This window comes from Poecilia latipinna, unplaced genomic scaffold (genome assembly GCF_001443285.1).
Source record: "Poecilia latipinna isolate Pla-1442-1.1 unplaced genomic scaffold, P_latipinna-1.0 Scaffold71, whole genome shotgun sequence".
Classification (NCBI taxonomy): domain Eukaryota; kingdom Metazoa; phylum Chordata; class Actinopteri; order Cyprinodontiformes; family Poeciliidae; genus Poecilia; species Poecilia latipinna.
Window position 1 is genome coordinate 342,324 of NW_015112687.1, and position 17,536 is coordinate 359,859.

The 17,536-nt window shown below is 41.9% G+C and overlaps 1 protein-coding gene across 2 annotated transcripts; it reads left to right on the plus strand.

The window, feature by feature from the left end:
- Positions 1–318: 318 nt before the first annotated feature.
- On the plus strand, positions 319–12,245 carry mybl1 (v-myb avian myeloblastosis viral oncogene homolog-like 1). Of its 2 annotated transcripts, XM_015015542.1 has the most exons (16): positions 320–997; positions 1,955–2,063; positions 3,441–3,512; positions 3,677–3,769; positions 4,597–4,817; positions 4,895–5,093; positions 5,173–5,247; positions 5,540–5,650; positions 6,928–7,155; positions 7,236–7,607; positions 7,705–7,844; positions 7,930–8,044; positions 8,130–8,201; positions 8,321–8,419; positions 8,584–8,766; positions 9,341–12,245. In XM_015015542.1, exons 1-16 carry the CDS (start codon positions 975–977, stop codon positions 9,464–9,466), a joined length of 2,238 nt encoding a protein of 745 aa, XP_014871028.1. In that variant the 5' UTR covers positions 320–974; the 3' UTR covers positions 9,467–12,245. The 2 variants fall into 2 exon arrangements, with proteins under 2 accessions (XP_014871036.1, XP_014871028.1); XM_015015550.1 differs by lacking the exon at positions 5,540–5,650 and having other exon boundaries at positions 319–997.
- Positions 12,246–17,536: the final 5,291 nt, after the last annotated feature.

A 17,536-nucleotide genomic window follows, 5' to 3' on the forward strand; every position in this document is an offset into this window, starting at 1 on the left:
CCAAGGTCCCCACCAAGGTCCCCACCAAAACTTAGACCGAACCTACGCCCTTGTCTTTACCTAAAGTATGCATGATCAATGCATCACATATTTTGTTTAGAATTTAGGGTTAATTATATTTTTAAATTTGTGTGGGCGGGGGGTTTATTGGTGAATCAGTATAAGGAATCAATTCAAAAGTTTCACTTTTAGAGATCAGTTGCTGAAGTAAATTAACTTTTCGATGATATTATAATTTACAGAGATGCATCAACCGTAGTAAAAACTTGCTGCTAGAAATCCTTGCCCTCTTCCCTGAAAAGGACCCCTGCCCACCCCATTTTGAGCCCCAACGCTCTTAATGAAAAGGTCCATTCTGCTGTAGAAGTTGACAGTACAGTGGTCTAATTGAACACCCGCCTCTTCAAATCCTCAACCAATGAAAGAAAAGCCTGTGCAGGATCCAGCCAATGAGCGATGAGCACTTCCACAACGGTGACCTGTTAATTTAGAGCGCTCGGCCGCTTTGTCCAATCAGCGGTGAGGCCGCCTGCACAGAGGGCTGGGCGCGAGAATCGGCGGGATGGACAAAAATTATAGCGCTACACAGAGGTACAGACGGAGGAGAGACTCTGCTAGAAACACCTCTGAGTGAGAGCGAGGAAAGCCCTGTTAGGTCCTCCGTCTGCAGACTAGCTCTTTACGTTGCGACGTCGCATTTTAAGCGACAAGAACCAGAAGAAAACAGAGTGACGCATTTTTCATAGCAACGATGTTACCGAAGGTGAACAGCGCTTTTTGTTACCCTGCAAATTTGATGTAACATTGCCTCCAGTTAGCTCGCAGGCTAGCCATACTCTACCAACTGAATGCAACAACCTCTCACTGATGTCTGAAAGTGATTTCTATGGATAGACAGTTATTACTGCGGGGTTTGAGAGCGTTGCCAAACACAGGTTTGTCTTTGAAGAGGTTCAACCGTCCCGCCCGCTGTCATGGACAACGCGAAAACACGCAGGTAGGTGCCATCAGTCTCCATAGTAGAGTCATGTCACTGTTCGGTTCGCCTGCCATCTGCCGTAGATAGGTTTCGTGTCATTGTCCTGTTGGAGAGGGCGTCAACTTATTAAGTGCACCTGCACATAGAAGGTCTAGAGTGCAATAAATAGCTAGTAAACAGCCCTACCACTAGCTATAAATTGTAGGTAAGTTATAGAAAACAAATACATTTACAAGCAGAAATAGATAAAAAAAAAAGCTTATATTCTGGTTGAAAGTAGAGAAAATAGCCCACCCAGAGAAAATAAGCATTACATAATTGCAGATCCCCCATAATTATATAAATACACCTGTAAGGAAGGACCTTCTTTTGGCTTAGCGTCATAAAATGGCTATTGTTAAAGAGCACTAGTAATAGTTATGTAATAACCTATTTGTTGCAAAGGCATATTTTAGGTACACTTTTTATAGTAATTTATAAATGCTTACCATTTGCCATATGTTGTATGATATCTGCAGGGTAATTAATCAAAAGTTAGTCCAGCCCTTAAGCACACAATAAGGTTTTCTACCAGTTCAGAAAATCTTGAACCTCGTGTTGTGTTGGTGGCTTAAGAGCCAGGTTTGGTTTTATTGCACCTTTCATCGTGCCTCCATCAAAACACCCACTCGTTGATTGAAAAACTGTTTGCGTGAGATAATGTTATTTTCTACCACTTTATAATCTTCCGCCTGTTCAGTAATAACCTCCAGTCTCATTGGTAATCAGATTAACACATCCTGTGAAACTGTAGCACTCTTTTCCCCTGTTTCATGTGTCCCTAAATCAAACTATCAGAATTAGAACTTGGGAGCCGACAAGAAAAGCAAAAGGTGGTACTAATCAGGAGAGACCTGGCTGGTTCTATGGGATTTTTATGTGCCGTTTTCATTTCTGTGGTCTTTGTTTTACAATCTTTCTGTTTTATTATTGCAGTATTTCTAGCCTTGATGAGGATGAAGAGCTCCACTCCACAGACCCAGAGAGTAAAGAGAAGAGCAAAGACAAGAAGCTGCTGTGTAAAGTGAAATGGTCCCGAGATGAGGTAAGAGGATGATGGACGTTAGCATGTAGGGTGTGGCCTGAGAAGAGACTGAAACTGAAACTGACCTCATAATGTTTGGATAGTGGCCTGTGGCAAATTGTAGCATGCTTAAAAAGTGGAGTTTGTAGGCTGATAGGTTTCTTCTTTTTGCATGTTTCTGGTCATCTAACAAATTTTAATTATGGGCAAAAACGTTAAGAGTAAATATCATATGGAGTTTTGAAATCAAAACCAACCTGACTGTGTGGAAAAAAGTAATTACATTTTTGTTAAATAATTAATTAACTGTTAGTAAACAAATTTGCTGATTTAAGGCCCAGTTACTGCCTGACCCATCTGATCAAGATATATGGCCTCTCTGGCCACATGAAGTAATATATAAGATTGTAAAAAGCTCCAGCTAAAGGCTTAAGAACAGATGAGAGACAAAGTCTTTGGCACCTATCAGAGTACCAAAGTCATCTCCAGCAAACCACAGAGAGACATTTTCCACAGATGGACAAATATTAGAACAGCACTGAACCTTTCCAGGAGTGGCTCATCCAGGATGTCGTAAAATAATCCAGAACAACATATAAAGCTCCGCATATCTCAATGTTCGCTATTCAGCTATAGGAAAGAGAGAGAATGGGCAAAAATGGCATCCAGATGCTCTGATGTAACTTTGGACCAACCATTCAATACAAAAAAAAACATTTGCCATTGTTGAAATAAAACAGTTCTGCAAAGAAACATGGGATCAAATCCCTCCATGGTGTTCTAAGAGTTTTGTTTAGCAATTACTTTTTCACATGGGAACAGGCAGATTATGTTTGAATAGCTTTTTGTTCCCTAAATGAACAAAATCACTTGCCTTTTTTTTTTTTTTTTTTTTTTAATCAACTTATCTCTGGATGTATTCACGCTATTAAAGTTTGTTTGGTCCAGACCTAAAGAGGACTTTATTCTTTTTTTAATTGGTGCAGTTTGATTTCATATTGAGCTTTTTTTGCAAGCGGACTATAGTTTTTAAGTAAAACCAAGCGGGTAATGATCTTTGCTTCCATTGGACAGAAATGGTGGCGTGTGGCAGAGCACAAACCCGGAAAGAAAACAAACATTTCTTGTTAAACATGCTAAACTTGTCCTATATTGTATTCGCACCTGAACAAAAGGTCTGGACCAATGAGAAAATAAATTCTGGTTTTTTTAAAGCGGACAGTGTCAGATACATTAGACAGATACATGCTCTGTCTCGTAAAAAAAAATTATTTATTTTTTTTTAAAGAATCTAAAACATTGAAGTGAAAGAGGGAAAAACGTCAAAAGAAAACTATAAGAGAGGCAAAAACATAATGAGTATTTATTTATTTTTTTCTTTCTTCTAATTTTTATAAGGATGAAAAACTTAAAAAACTTGTGGAGCAGCATGGAACCGAATCCTGGAAATCAATAGCTACCTTCTTTCCAGTAAGTGTTATCACAAAACAACATTTTATTCACTCTTTGCCTGTCAAAGTTGTTTACCAATTGCACACACTAGTGTGGCTGGGAAGTCCCAGTGAGTTGCAGTTTTCAGGGCCCAGTTTAGCAGCTGGTTCAGGTTTTGAACTTTCTATGTCTTGCTGCCACAGGGGAGGACAGATGGTCAGTGTCAGCACCGCTGGCAGAAGGTCCTCAACCCAGAGCTGGTAAAAGGACCCTGGACAAAAGAAGAGGATCAAAAGGTAAGTAGAGCTGGGAGTTGCTGGAGATTATATGGGAGAAAGAGGAAGGGTGTGAAAGAACACAGCACAAACACAAATACCACCATGTGCAATCTGTTATTTACCTTCAGGCTAACTCGTTAAACAGTTCCCAAAAATTATTGCAATAAACAATAATATAATTGTGTTGAGTCTATTTTCAAGTAATATCATCTTAATGGCATAATAAGTTAAGTACACCCTCTCAAAGACGAATAAACTTAGTGGAACTGGAAGATGTTTTAAGTGTTCAAAATAAATCACAACAAACAAAAACAATAAATATAAAGGAAATAAGAACGGCACGCAACCTAAACCATACATAAAATTGATTATGTAAATGAAACAAAATTGCCCTTAAATAAACATTAATCATCGTCAGAATGGAAATTATCGAGCTCATTTTAATTTATCGTGTGATCAATTGATTAATTGCTTTTTGCGACAGTCTTAGAACCAAACATTAATGCAGGTCAATCACATAAAGCCCCTTTGAAATCAGTACTTGTGTCGTCCGGTGCTCGCTTGCTTTATCACCTTTTTGTATCACTTTGCAAATCTCTGTTGCTAAAAATGACCATGAATCATGCCTGACTGAATCCAAACAATTCAAACCAGCTACATCTAATCAGAGCTGTTGCTTAAACTTGGCCTGCCAGCTATGACATCACAGCATTGCTTAGTTCTGACAGAACGGGCTGCAGCTACAGCATGAGGGTTCTGCTGTTTAGCAATATATAGTCTCTTTGCACTGTGTGTATTTTTCTATAAAATGACTCCATGTTTCCTGTTTTGGGGCGTTTGTGCAGGTGATCGACCTGGTGCACAAGTACGGCCCAAAGCGCTGGTCAGTGATCGCAAAGCACCTGCAAGGGAGGATTGGAAAACAGTGCCGCGAGCGTTGGCACAACCACCTGAACCCGGAGGTGAAGAAGTCGTCATGGACGCAGGAGGAGGATCGGATCATCTATGAAGCCCACAAGCGGCTCGGCAACCGCTGGGCGGAGATTTCGAAGCTGCTTCCTGGCCGGTAACGTTGCCTCAACCATGTGTTCCTTCTTTAGCCAGCGTCCAGATATTTAATGCCGTCAGTCATTTTCCTCACAGTACAGACAACTCCATCAAGAACCACTGGAATTCCACCATGAGGAGGAAAGTGGAGCACGAGGGCTACCTGCAGGACGGCGGCAAGTCTTTCACCTCCTCCGGAAACGGGAAAAGACGGAACAGCAGATCTTGTCCTCTGACTCCGACCGACGCCCAGCGCTGCGGTCGCAGTCCTCTGCCTGTGACGGCTTCCAGCCAGGTCCATTTCAGCCTCCGCGTCGCAGTTCATCTAAAGTCTTTCACTTGAGCTCCTTTCAGCTTGGTGCTGTGTGTTGCAGGTGGGGAGTTTTTCCTACGATCCTGCCAGCGGACACATAATAGATGGCCTTCCTGAAAACTCCAGCTTTGTATCAGTGAGTCTTTGTGTTTAGGTTAATGCACATAAGAAAAAAAAAAACATTTCTCTTTATTTTCTTACCTTGATTGTTACACTTGCTTGTTGTTTGCTAACTTTGGACAAATCAAGCCAATCAAACACTTGACTGTCCTGTTTTTTTTTTTTTTTTTCCTCACCTAACCCTGAATAATCAATGTTTGTGAATTTGTTATGTTTTGTCCCCTCTCTTTGATTATCTTAACTCTTTTAACTCTTTCCCCTTCCTCTCTTCTTGTCGAACTCTCCTCCCTGATGTTCGTACACTGCAGCCATCCTGCCTGGATGATCCTGACAGAGAACAGAGAATTAAGGAGCTTGAGCTGCTGCTTATGTCAGCAGAGAGCGAAGTCCAGCGACACGTGCAGTGCAGAGGTTCACGTGTAAGAACACACTTCGTGTGTGTGTTTTAGCAGACTTAGCTAGCATCCTGTGTGGGTTTTTGCAGCTGTCATACACTGAAGAAAAGCTCATTTTAAAACAATAGTTCAAAATTTGATGAACAATGAAATATAAAACTTGATCATTTTTATGTTGTCTGATAAATCACCTCTCTAGTGGTTGGACATTTCTGTATGAGCTTTTTTACTGTGTATAGCACAAGATTTGAGCACATTTATGCGTGCCTGTAGTCCTGCTGTATTAAAACATATTCCATCCCATACTTTCCTCTGGATTAGGCTGAAGCTGTGCTTGGTAGTCGCCTCACTACAGTTGCACCCGTGAAGCTGCTCCATCCACCCCTCATCTGTCAAGCTCTTGTTTTTAACGCCCCTTTAGTCTCTACTGTCAAAACTGAGCCTCCTTGTCTATTTATAGCATTTGTGTGCACAAAAGTATTCAAACCCCCTGACTAAGAAGGGATTTTATGTGATAGCCCAACATAAAAGTAGGATAGATTTGTGAAGTGGAATTAATATTTCTTTACACAAAACAATCGTAAAAGTGTGACATGTATATGATTCCTCTACATGCAATCCAAGAGGAAATATTGTTTTCAGAAAAGTAAGACTAACCCTGAACATATCATCCTCGTGGAAGCATGGTGGAGGCAGCATCATGCCATGGGGATGCAGTTGGAGTTTATCGGAGGATTATTGGGTGGAGCTAAATGCAGGACAAGCCTGCTGGACAAACTTGAGACTGGTCTGGACTTCCACTTTCCAGCTGGACAACACCAGCAACCACTAGGTATTAAAATTGACCCAGTCAAATTCCTAAAAGATCTCAAAGAAAACTAATCTTGGGTCAGATTTCTCTTTCTACAGAATTGGAAGAAATGTTTCCAAAAAATATGTGCAATACAGCAGAATGTGGTTCTGAACAGTATTGACACCGGCAGCCTGAATGCAAATACATGCCACACTTTTCAGAATTTTGTGTATAAACAATTTCAAACAACTTTAAGTGATTTTTTTTTAATCATTATTATTTTTACACGTTACATCACATAAAATCTCAATTTAGATTTAAGTTTGTAATTTTACATCATATGAAAAATTTAAAGAAAAAAAAACAAAGTTCAAGTGGTATGAATGCTTTTGCAGTACTGTGTGCTTAACGATTCACGTTTTTTGCGATTTAAATCTTTTGCCAACGCCTTTGTTCTGCAATATGAAATCTTTTTTCATAGCTTTCCCGTTTTTTCCCTGACCCTCAGAGCGTGGAGCAGTACCCGGCCTGGTCAGACAGTCTGTCTGAAGACTCGATGACCACCAGCAGCAGCCTGGAGGAGCAGGCGGAGAGGGGGCCCTGGAGAGGGCCGGACATCCCAGCGCCACCCCCTCAAGTCTCTCCGAGCAAGTTCCTGACCGCAGAGGCCAGCGCTGTGCTCTCCAGCCTTCAGACCATCCCAGAGTTTGCAGAAACCATGGAGCTGCTCGATTCGGTGAGTTACAAGAGCAAAAGCAGAATAGTTATGATTAGATATAATGGATTTATCTACAGAATGTTTCTTCCTCCCGGCAGGAGCCTGGAACGTGGAACAACGTGGCCAGTTTTGACGTGTCGAATGCAGCGACGCCGCCCAGGCACAGCCACGCAGGCTTCACCAATCTGCTGCAGGAGAGGACAGTTTATGAGCCAGTGGGCTACACTGTTAACAATCACACCGCCATGCCAGGCCACGATGGGAACTGCCCGTTGTTTGGCTTGGTCGCTGTAACCTCCCAGTCGCCCATCATCAACTCACTGAAACCCGGCAAAGATTCCAGCGGGAGGAAGAAAAGGAGAGGCAGGAGACAGCCTCTGTGTGACAGGACTTGCTCTTCGTTCTTGGAAAACATGTCAAACTCTCCCAAGAAGACGCCCACAAAGTCGTACTCGTGCGCCACGTCGGCAGTAAGATGTTTGCCTTGCTGCCTTTTTGTCCTCTTACAGTTAATGCAGAGATGCTGCTTCAGGCGTTTGTTTTGAGTGCTGTGTTTTGTCGTGTCAGTTCTGCAACATATCAGCGACGGAGCTTCTGAACCTGGAGGATCCCGCTTTGACCTCGACTCCTGTGTGCGGTCAGAGATGCCTCCTCAGTACGCCTCTCCTCAAGGAAAACACACCCAAACACCAGAAAGAGAACGATGGGTAAATAAAGTGTGACGAATACATTTCAAAATGTCATTATTTCAGGACAAAATATCATAGTGACACTTTTTTTTTTTTTTTTTAGTTCCAGGACCCCTAAATTAGTTAAAAATGCTGCAGTCCCAACCCCAAGAACCCCAACCCCATTTAAAAAAGCTTTGGCCGCCCAGGAAAAAATGCACGGCCCATTGAGGATGGAGGTGAGGCGCTGATCATGAGGCTGATTGTTATTTTTACTCTCCAAGGGCTGTCGTTCAATACTCTTCTTCTTGCTCCGTTTTGTAGCCGCAGCCTCTGGCGTTCCTAGAAGAGGACATCCTAGAAGTCCTGAAGCAGGAGACAGGAAGAGACATCTACGTATGTCACACTCCGACCTCTTTAGCTGCTTTGTTTGTCATAGAAAATGTTTGATATGGCTGTTTTACGTTCTCCGATAGAGAAAAAGTGACAAATAAATGTTTGACTTGTACATTTAGATGGATGGTCCAGCGAGAAAAGTGCGCAAGTCTCTTGTACTAGACCCTTGGGTTGAAGACAGCCTTGATGTCTTCCAGGAGCAGCTCAACAATGCACAGGTGAGTCAGTCTGACTTCTTCTTTCATCAAGGCTCGACGTTGAGCCTGGTTTGTCTAACATGCGGTACGGAGGACTGTAAGAAAGACTGAGACTGTTCTCTTTCAAAACCCCCTGAGAGAAACCCTGTTTTCAACAGCAGCATTTACCTCTCATCATACTCCAGATTTCAGAAGAAAATCTGATGGCAAACTCTTCACTGGTCACTGAGGAAGATGAGGGCAGGCAGCCAGCCTCTGAGAAAGACAAGTCCTCGTTAGGAGTCCGTGGTCACACCCACTGCTTCTCCAGGCCTGGAGCGAAAAACGGTCCCTCCTCACACAAAGAACCAAAATCATCTCCTGCACAGGTATGTGAAACCAACCTGCCTGCATGATGCAGTTTGCTTTTGAATGTTTCCTGCATTTTGTGGCAGACATCTTCCCGTTCCGGCTCTTTATTTGTTGTTCAGCTGTAAATTGCGCTGTTTGCATTAAAGCACATTAATAAAAATCAACTAACCTTAGTAATCTGCGCTCTCTGTGGTCTAAACAATATAATAAAGCCATTTTTATGGATTTAAACCAATAATATCAGCTGGTTTTACATTTATTTTTGGAATTAAAAGCAATATAGCCACAATCAACAAAAACAGACATGTGCATACAGATGTAGGGCTGTTCTCGCTTTACTGAAATTATAAAAATTAACCGCTGTAAAAGAAAAATCAGTTCTAGCTTCATTACTATAAGTGATGGCTTTTCAACGTAACACAGATCGGACTGCCGCAGTATTTATGCAAACTGACAAACATTGAAGGTTCTGGAGGAAAAAAGTGTTCCAGGTTGCATAGTCTGCGTTTTCTGGAAGTTTGTTCCAGATCAGCGGAGCATAGAAACCGATTGCCGACGGCCAAACTAACCTCCGGTCCCACGTCCCTGCAGGTGAGCGACTGGGAAGCAGTGGTTTATGGGAAGACAGAGGACCAGCTCATTATGACAGAACAGGCTCGACAGTATCTGACTCCCTACCCGTCGTCCGGCTCTACCTCAAGGGCTCTCGTCCTTTAAAGCCGTCCCCCACTCCCAAGCAAGCAGCACTACGTCCGTCCAGCACCTGAAACTGTCCACTCAGTCCTGAAGGAGACAATCTAGTGATGCAGATCATCAACACTGCCGAGGCCCTGACTGCCGGTACAGTTTATAACACATTCCTAGGTCACCTAGTCTTTTTTACTTACCTACATCTTTGCCTACAGTAGAAACTATACAAATATAGTCTGTACTACTAGCGGTGGCTGCTTCTGAGTGATATATTCTTAATATATAATTTTAAATGCCAGGAAACACATGTCACGATGTATCTCCCTCAGCTTCTTTTGCTAACCTAGTCCGATTGCTGTTATTTGATAAAAATCACGCACATGCCACATCTCCAGCTTTTTACCGGCTTAACACGAACTTTAAAAATCACACTACAGGTTTTTAGCGAGACGCCCAACAATAAAATTCCCTTTACTTTAAGCTAAAACGAGCAAAATGCAGCTGTGTGTTTTTGTAAATAGCAATCATTTGAGACGCTTAGTCCAAGCTGGTGTGAGGTTTTGAGGAAGAGAATGAGAAACTGTCAGTCAAAATTGCACTACTGAGAGGATTTTTGCTGCTGAGAAAGGAGCAGTGTGTTTCTTCAGTTTTATTTTTTTTTATTTTATTTTATTTTGAAAGGGCAAACTGGATAGCACTTGAGATGGTATCTGTCTTACAACACAGCGTTTCCGATCCGAGACCACGGAGTCCGTGGAGACATCAGTTGAATGTATTTCATTGCAATGTACATGTGAAAGAACCTCAAACGTGGAAGGGTACCTTTTATTGTTTATCTCTAATTATTTTATTTATTTTCTGACTCTTCTGAGACTTAGATGTTAATATAAATTGGACACCATGAAGTCATGAAGTTTTTTCTTTTTTTCTTCTTCTTTTTTTTTCTTTTTTTTTTTTTTTAGTTTGCTGACAATAACAGCCTAAAAATCATATTTGCTCTAAGCATGTCACTGTTTAAATAAACAAAACAAAATCCCCTTTGTCAGATGTTTCATTGTGACGGCCGATACTGACACAGTTTCACATCACAAACGTCAAACATTTGGCTGAGAAGGACCGCGTTTTTATGTGAAGGCTGTAGATTCTTATTTATTTAATGTCTACTAATTTATTTATTTCTTTGAAGAGGAAACCTTTAAGAGAAACTATTGAAGAATTTTATTATCTTTTCTCTTTAAAAAAAAAAAAAAAAACAGAAAGGAAACAGGACTGGGCTGCCATTCATTTAATGTCACCAAGGTAAAAAAAACAACATGCTCTGCCCCTGACTTTAAGCCTCTATGAAATAATTTGGCAAGATCTTAGAAAATTATCATTTTATAGATGTTTGCATGACCTTGTAACATTTAGATTTAGCATTCCCCTCCCCCTTTAAATCAAATTTGTTTTGCAATTAGGTAGCAGGACTCGATCTCTGAAATCTAATCATAGACAAACTGCACTTTTTATATGTATAAATTTAAACCTTTGTTTGTTAATTATCATGATGTAGCTCCTTGTTTGGGTGTGCGGGTTAATTTGTGATGAATGCTGACATGAAGGATCTGCTGCTTGACTTTTTTTTACCTTTTTGTTTCTGCTGTTTGGCTGCAGAAGTGTGTACTTTAACTACACTAAAAAAAAAAAACCTTGCAATAAGCCGTTTTTGTAGGCAGGTGTGTCCTTGTATGATGCTGACATTCCCTGATCAAATCCTAACTTCCACACTCTTGTTTTTTTTTTTTGTTTTGTTTTTTTTGTTTGTTTGTTTGTTTTTTGCTGATCTGTAATTGTTATTTATGTTTCATGCTGGCTTGTATTTGCTCCAAAAGTCAATTATGGTGATGAAAACTATTATTAGTATTGGACAATAACGGATGCTGGGCAATGTGGCTTAAAAATAAAATCTCCCGATCTTTTTCATACCAGATCCGATTTCAAATTTACATTTTTAAAATTTTTTAAAGCATTCTTTCAATTAAAAGTCATTTTAATGAGGGGGGAAAAAAAACACTGCTGGGACTGATCCGAGCTCAGTTGGCTGAAGAAACCCCTAAATGACAACTACAGATCCTGCACTTTATACACTCTGGATTGTAAGTAAGAGCAATACAGCAAAATCCGACTACATTTAATAAGTGCTGAACAAGGCTTGTCTTCCATTTTAGTAGCCCGACTCGTGATTATTTGTAATCTTACTGAAACTTCCTATTATCTGCACTACAGCTGTGAATCTTGTGTTGTCAGCGTTTAGTGGATCTAGCATTGCCTCTAATCTGGATTATCCTCCATTTAGACCTCTGAGTGAGAATAAGAAGGAAATCTTGTCAGGGAGATCAAGAGGAAAGATCAGGAGAGTTTGGTACAGACGGTACACTAACAACGTTATAAGCGATTTATACTTGGATGTGTCTAATCTGTTCATATTTGTGTGATCTGTTCCTGCGGGTCGGTTTGACTCATTGTTGTACATTGCATCCATTAAATCCAAGTTCATTTGTTTTGAAGTTAACAGTTCTTGACAAATACAAATTATAGGTGTTGAGGGAATTAAGTACAAGCACAAGATGCTAGCAGCTCTGTTTACTACTGTAGTTCTGCATGAGCAATAAACACAAGATGCTGGATGAATCGCTTTTATAAAACGTGCTGTTTAATGTAGCAATTTCAGTAACTGTCATAACCAAGTTACCTTAGATGTCCTGCCAGCTCTCTTTTTGTAACCTTGTACTTTATTTGTGAAAAATAAATGCATCTTGTTGCATCACTTTTTGTGTCTTTCTTTCTTTGTCAAGTCCAAATTCTTCGGCGGTTCCCCCCCGTTGTAATAAAGATTTGTTATGATCCTTTAGGGTTTCTGACACGGTCACAGCAGGGGTAGAAAACATCCGGAGCTTTTGCCAAACGCACGAGAGGAGAGACTTGAAACTGCGAAACTCCTTTTGTGGTTTATTCAAGTATTGTTCCCTAATTGGAGCTGAAAGTCTCCTTCAGGGGAAACTGGGTTTGAGCATAAATAAAGTGGTTAAAGATGTCTCACTCTTCAGAGGGAATACATGTTTGGGCATGTTGTCATCTTGGCCTGAAGGTCCAGCGACACGAGCCCCCTCCACCAGAACAAGACGCCTCTCCACAGGGTCAGCTGCTGGCCCTAAAGGGGCCCACTCACCCATGACTTAATGCCCCCAGGGTCCTTTGTCCTTTAGGCTGTTGGTTTTACAGGCCCATTCACTCGGTCACCCCCCCACCTTCCTCCCATGAATGGCGTGAGCCAGACAACATGCCAACCTGTTCTGTGCTGCAGGAGCAGCAGCAGCAGCACGCGCTCATGTAAACAGTCGACACACAGACACCTCCCTGGTCCTAACCGGAGATGTCCAGCAATCCTTCAATCTCAAGTTTTATGCAGAATCAGAGATAATTCAGAGTTCTTTAGGTTTTATTAAATGCTTGTAAGCGGTCAACATCTAACCGGCAGTAGATAACTGACTGGTTTCGTACCTTTTTAGTAGAGCCTTGCTGTAAAGGGAAGCAGTTTTACATCAATCTGAATCACAGGTAGATTTATTTTTAGGGAAACATTCAATACAACTGAAATCTCAATCAGTGAATGACTCCACAGCCCTTTTTTTTATTTATTTTTGTTTAATTCTACTTAGAAATGCTTTTTGCACTGTGGAAATGACAGAGAGCCTCAGAGGAATATCCCCCCCCCCCCCACCCCCCCAACACACTTGTAGGCATGTGCACAAACTCCCAGGAACACACTCTGGCTTTATGTGTGTGCGAGACAGCAGATGGGAGCCCATTATAAGGATGACAGCGCAGTCATCTGGCAGGCAACCCGTTCCCCCTCCTCCGCCCCTTCCCCCAGCAGACACCCAACACAACGCAGCGGGGAGAGGACGGCCTTTTAGGCGGGAGACTCCACAGCCCCTCCGAAGTGTGTGTTTTAAAATTGGACTGTGGTGTTTGCAGGCCAAATTAGGTCACCGTTTCCACTGCTTGCACACTTGCAAGTCCCTGTGAGAAAGATCCAGGCACAAGATTATTTTCTAAGGTAAAAGTTAAAGATTCTATGGTTTTTATTTTAGGATTTTTTTTTTGTTTTGTTTTATTACAAATATACATCTGAAAAGAGTGATGTGCTTTTGTGTCCAGTTTCTCTCAGAAGTAAAATCCAGTGGCCTTCAGAAATCAGCTGATCAGTTAATAGCTGAAGTGCTGTTTGCAGACTGTCACAAACCACATAGGACTCAGCAAAAGTGGAAGAAGGCGCTCCGGTCTGATGGAACCATATTTGAATTTTTGGTCTACATGCAAATAGGCGTGCGTGGTGGGAAACAAACTCTGCTTACATCTCCAAAACGCACTGTTGAACATGTTTGAAGTGCAGTTTTGGCAGCGTTAGAACTATTTTCAGTTTTAATGGAAACATGGACGAAACTATCTCGGGAGAAAACTCTGTTAGAGGCAGAAAGAGACTTGGAGCTGGGGCAAAGGTTCACCTTCCTGCAGCTCAACAACCATAAACTGGTTCAGATCAGAGCGTGTTTAGGCGGAAAATCTGTAGAAGCGTGTGTGAAGACCTGAAAACCGGTGTTCAAACTGGTGTTAGCTAAGCCATCTAATCTGACTGAGCTTGACCTATTTCCAAAAGAAAGCAGTCTAAAAGTGGTAGAGGCCTTCTTCCATCCCTCTCCCCTAAAACGATCTGCAGCTGTAACTTCAGCAAAGCTCCAACGTACCGACTGAGATGCATATAAATGCAAGCCACACTTTTCAGATTTTTACTTTTACAATATTTCCTTCCACTTAGTAATTACACACCATCTTGAGGTTTGTGCTTTGTAGACAAAATGTGAAAGAAATCAAGGAGCTTGACTTCATTTGTAAGGCGTTGCGAGATTTTCCTCATTGCTAAGTACAAGCCACAGCAATCCCCTCAGATTTGGCTTCGGATGACCGGAGTCATCGTCTCTCTCTCTCTCTCTTTGCAACTTTTACACCCTTAGTCCTGTGCAAAACGTGCCTCCCCACTCTGTCCACGGAGCAACTGCCTCCTACTGCCTCCTACAACAAAAGATTATACAACAGAGAAGATCAAACAACAACGAGGAGGGGAGGGCGGAGGAGTTTCCTGCATGGATGTCAAGGCCAAGGTTGGGGTTGAGTTTGCAGTTTGCTTCCACTGAAAGGAGGTGCGATCAACAGCCGCAGGGCCGTTCTGAGAAGCACCACAGAAGAAGATCCGCAGCAGCCTCTCGAGAGCTGCTTTTGTGTTGCCGGGACAACGGGCACCGTTCCTGCTCCTCTGGCGAGGCTTTCGGCAAAACTAGCTCACACTTCCCTTCCTTCGCTTCTGGCTTTTATTTTTGCATCGCAAAGAAAATGGAGGTTCACAGCGTTTGAGACGTGGAAAAAAATAAAATAAAATGTTGCATGAAGATTAAACCGGGGGAGTCGTCATGTGTTTTTTATTGTCCTCATAATGGCTTATGTAATAAGCAAAGAGTATATGAGCATACAAACGAAAGCATAGCATGACATAGCATCACTTCTTACAGCTAAAAATATGTAATTGCTGCCACTGTAATTACAGTTACATTACAAAAATATATATCAGGAAAATCTCTGCTCACCCTACAGACTCAGCTGGCACAAATCAGCAGAAACAAGATAAGCCAACTTAGTTCATTTCTGCGTTATATATAAGTATAAATAAACAGGAGATTATACATTTTACTACCAGAGCCTTTGCTGAGAAAATAAGCTTACCCACAGACAGCATTCCCCAAGGACAGGCAATGGAAAATACTCTGAAAATCGTGGATTACTCTCAATTGATAAACAATATTCAGCGACACGTGTCATCCTCAGTTATAGAGCAGCCTTGGTTTTGATCAATGAAAATCTGTGTGTAATAATGGTCCAGTCATTCGCTACATGCGCAAAGCTGGCAGAAACAAGGGGAATGAATATTTTAGTGTAACCAAGTGGACTCCTCTTGACTTGGCTGCTGCTTTGTGCCACAACGTTCTCCACCGTGTGCGACGAGACGGCAGCATTCATTACAGCTTCTTTTCTTGTTGAAATTTAACAAAGACAAGAACAGTCGACTTCAGGCTCAGAACAAAGAGGTTCAGACCGGTTTTTTTTACACACAAAGAAAGAAAGTTTCTGAAACCCCACCAAATCCAAAAAAAAAAAAAAAAAAAAACACCGCCTATAAAGTCAACTCCTCTCAGTTACCATGGACACAGAAAGGTTTCTCCTCAGTCACCCTCGAAGGCCCCATTGGTGGCTCCGTGGCATTCGCTCTTTTTCCGACACTTGGACAAGATCCTGTGGAGCAAACTTGGAGATCTGTGCAGCTGAGGTTGGGGGGCCACGGGCTCCTGCGGAGGACTTTGGGGCCTCCGCACCAGGAAGCGGCCGTCGTGCTTAACCTGGCTCGCATCCAGCCCTCCTCTGCCGCTCCCCCTCCTCGGCGCCTGCAGAATGTGTCCACTGGGGGACAAAGAGGAAATAACAAATACAAAGGCCCTGTTTATTCCCTGTGACCTAAATTAAGCTGCCGTAGCAGACAAGAGGTTACAAGAAGCCGAGCAGAGGACTCGAGTCTGGATTTGCAGGAGTTTGCGCAGAGCAGCTTTTACTCGTCCTTTAGTATATTGATATCTATCATTTAAAAAAAAAAAGGTTAGAAGAAGAAACAAACATTTCCCTCACTCCTCAAATAAGAGGAGATTGGCTTCTGTGCATGTGCATGTGTGTGTGTGTGTGTGTGTGTGTGTGTGTGTGTGTGTGTGTGTGTGTGTGTGTGTTTGGGGGGCTTGGCAATCATTGCGCTTTGTTATCTAATGAGAGGAGAGAGGGGCCACCTGTTCAGGGGCGCTGGGAGGAGAGCAGCGGGATCGGATCTGGACATGGGGGGGGGGGGGGTGGGGGGAAAATCTGGGGGATACGGAGCGTGAAGCGCGGTGTGCGGACTGGCTGAAGGTTGGGGGATGCGTGAAATTGTTCAAGTGTTTATTCTTTCATCCCATACCTGCAGCGTTCGGTGTTGACTCTCAGAGATGAGCTTCTCTGCAAGCCTTTGGTTGGCAGGTTAGTCTGAAACGAAGCGCAGATGACAAATTTAGGCGTATTTAGATGCATCTTGATTTTTTTTTTTTTTTTAAAGTTAATCTCCAGACCCCACGGAAATCTCTGCTTCAGTTCAAACTCTGCTTTGTTTTGCTCTGAGGATTTTTCTTTTTGCAGGAACACAGAAATGGGCCCATGTTGTTCAGTATAGGATTAAATAGCCATAGATTCTGACAAAAGCATCAGCATTTTGAACTTTTTAAAATCTCCTCATGCTACATCCGGATACTTTAGTTCGTTTTCATCAGGATTATATGTGAAAACGCAACCTAAAATAGATGAAAGAGGAATAAAGCATGACATTTAGCCCGACTCCAGTCCTTGAGAGCTGCCTTCCTGCAAACTTTACTTGCATCTTTGCTCCAACAAACCCGAATCAAATGCTTGCATTCGCTCTCATTGAGCTCTACAGAGGCAATGAGTAATGAGTCATTCATTTGGACTGCATCTAAAAAAGTCTGGCACCCTGTCTATATCAAAGCATATTGAAGAATAGAATTAGAATGGTCCAGTCAAAGTCCAGACATAAAGACAGTTGAAGTAAGGCTTAAAATAAATAAATAAATAAATAAATAAATAAATAAATAAATAAATAAATAAATAAATCCATGTTCTAAAAGTCTATTCAGTGTGATTAAACTTAATCTGTTTTATCATGAACACTGGTCAAATATTTCAACCTCTGGAGCTGAAAGCCGGTGGAGATAAATCTCAAAATGTTCTGCAGCTATAATTACATCGAATAGTTTATAAAGTATATAAACAAACTGGATAAGTACCAGTTTGTTCGTAGCAAACTGTAAAGACGTTCAAGAGATGTGCAACACGAGCAGCTCTCTTTTTTGTAGCTTTACTGAACACATCCACCAACCTGGCTCAGCTCCATCACGCACGAGGCGGGGAAGTAGC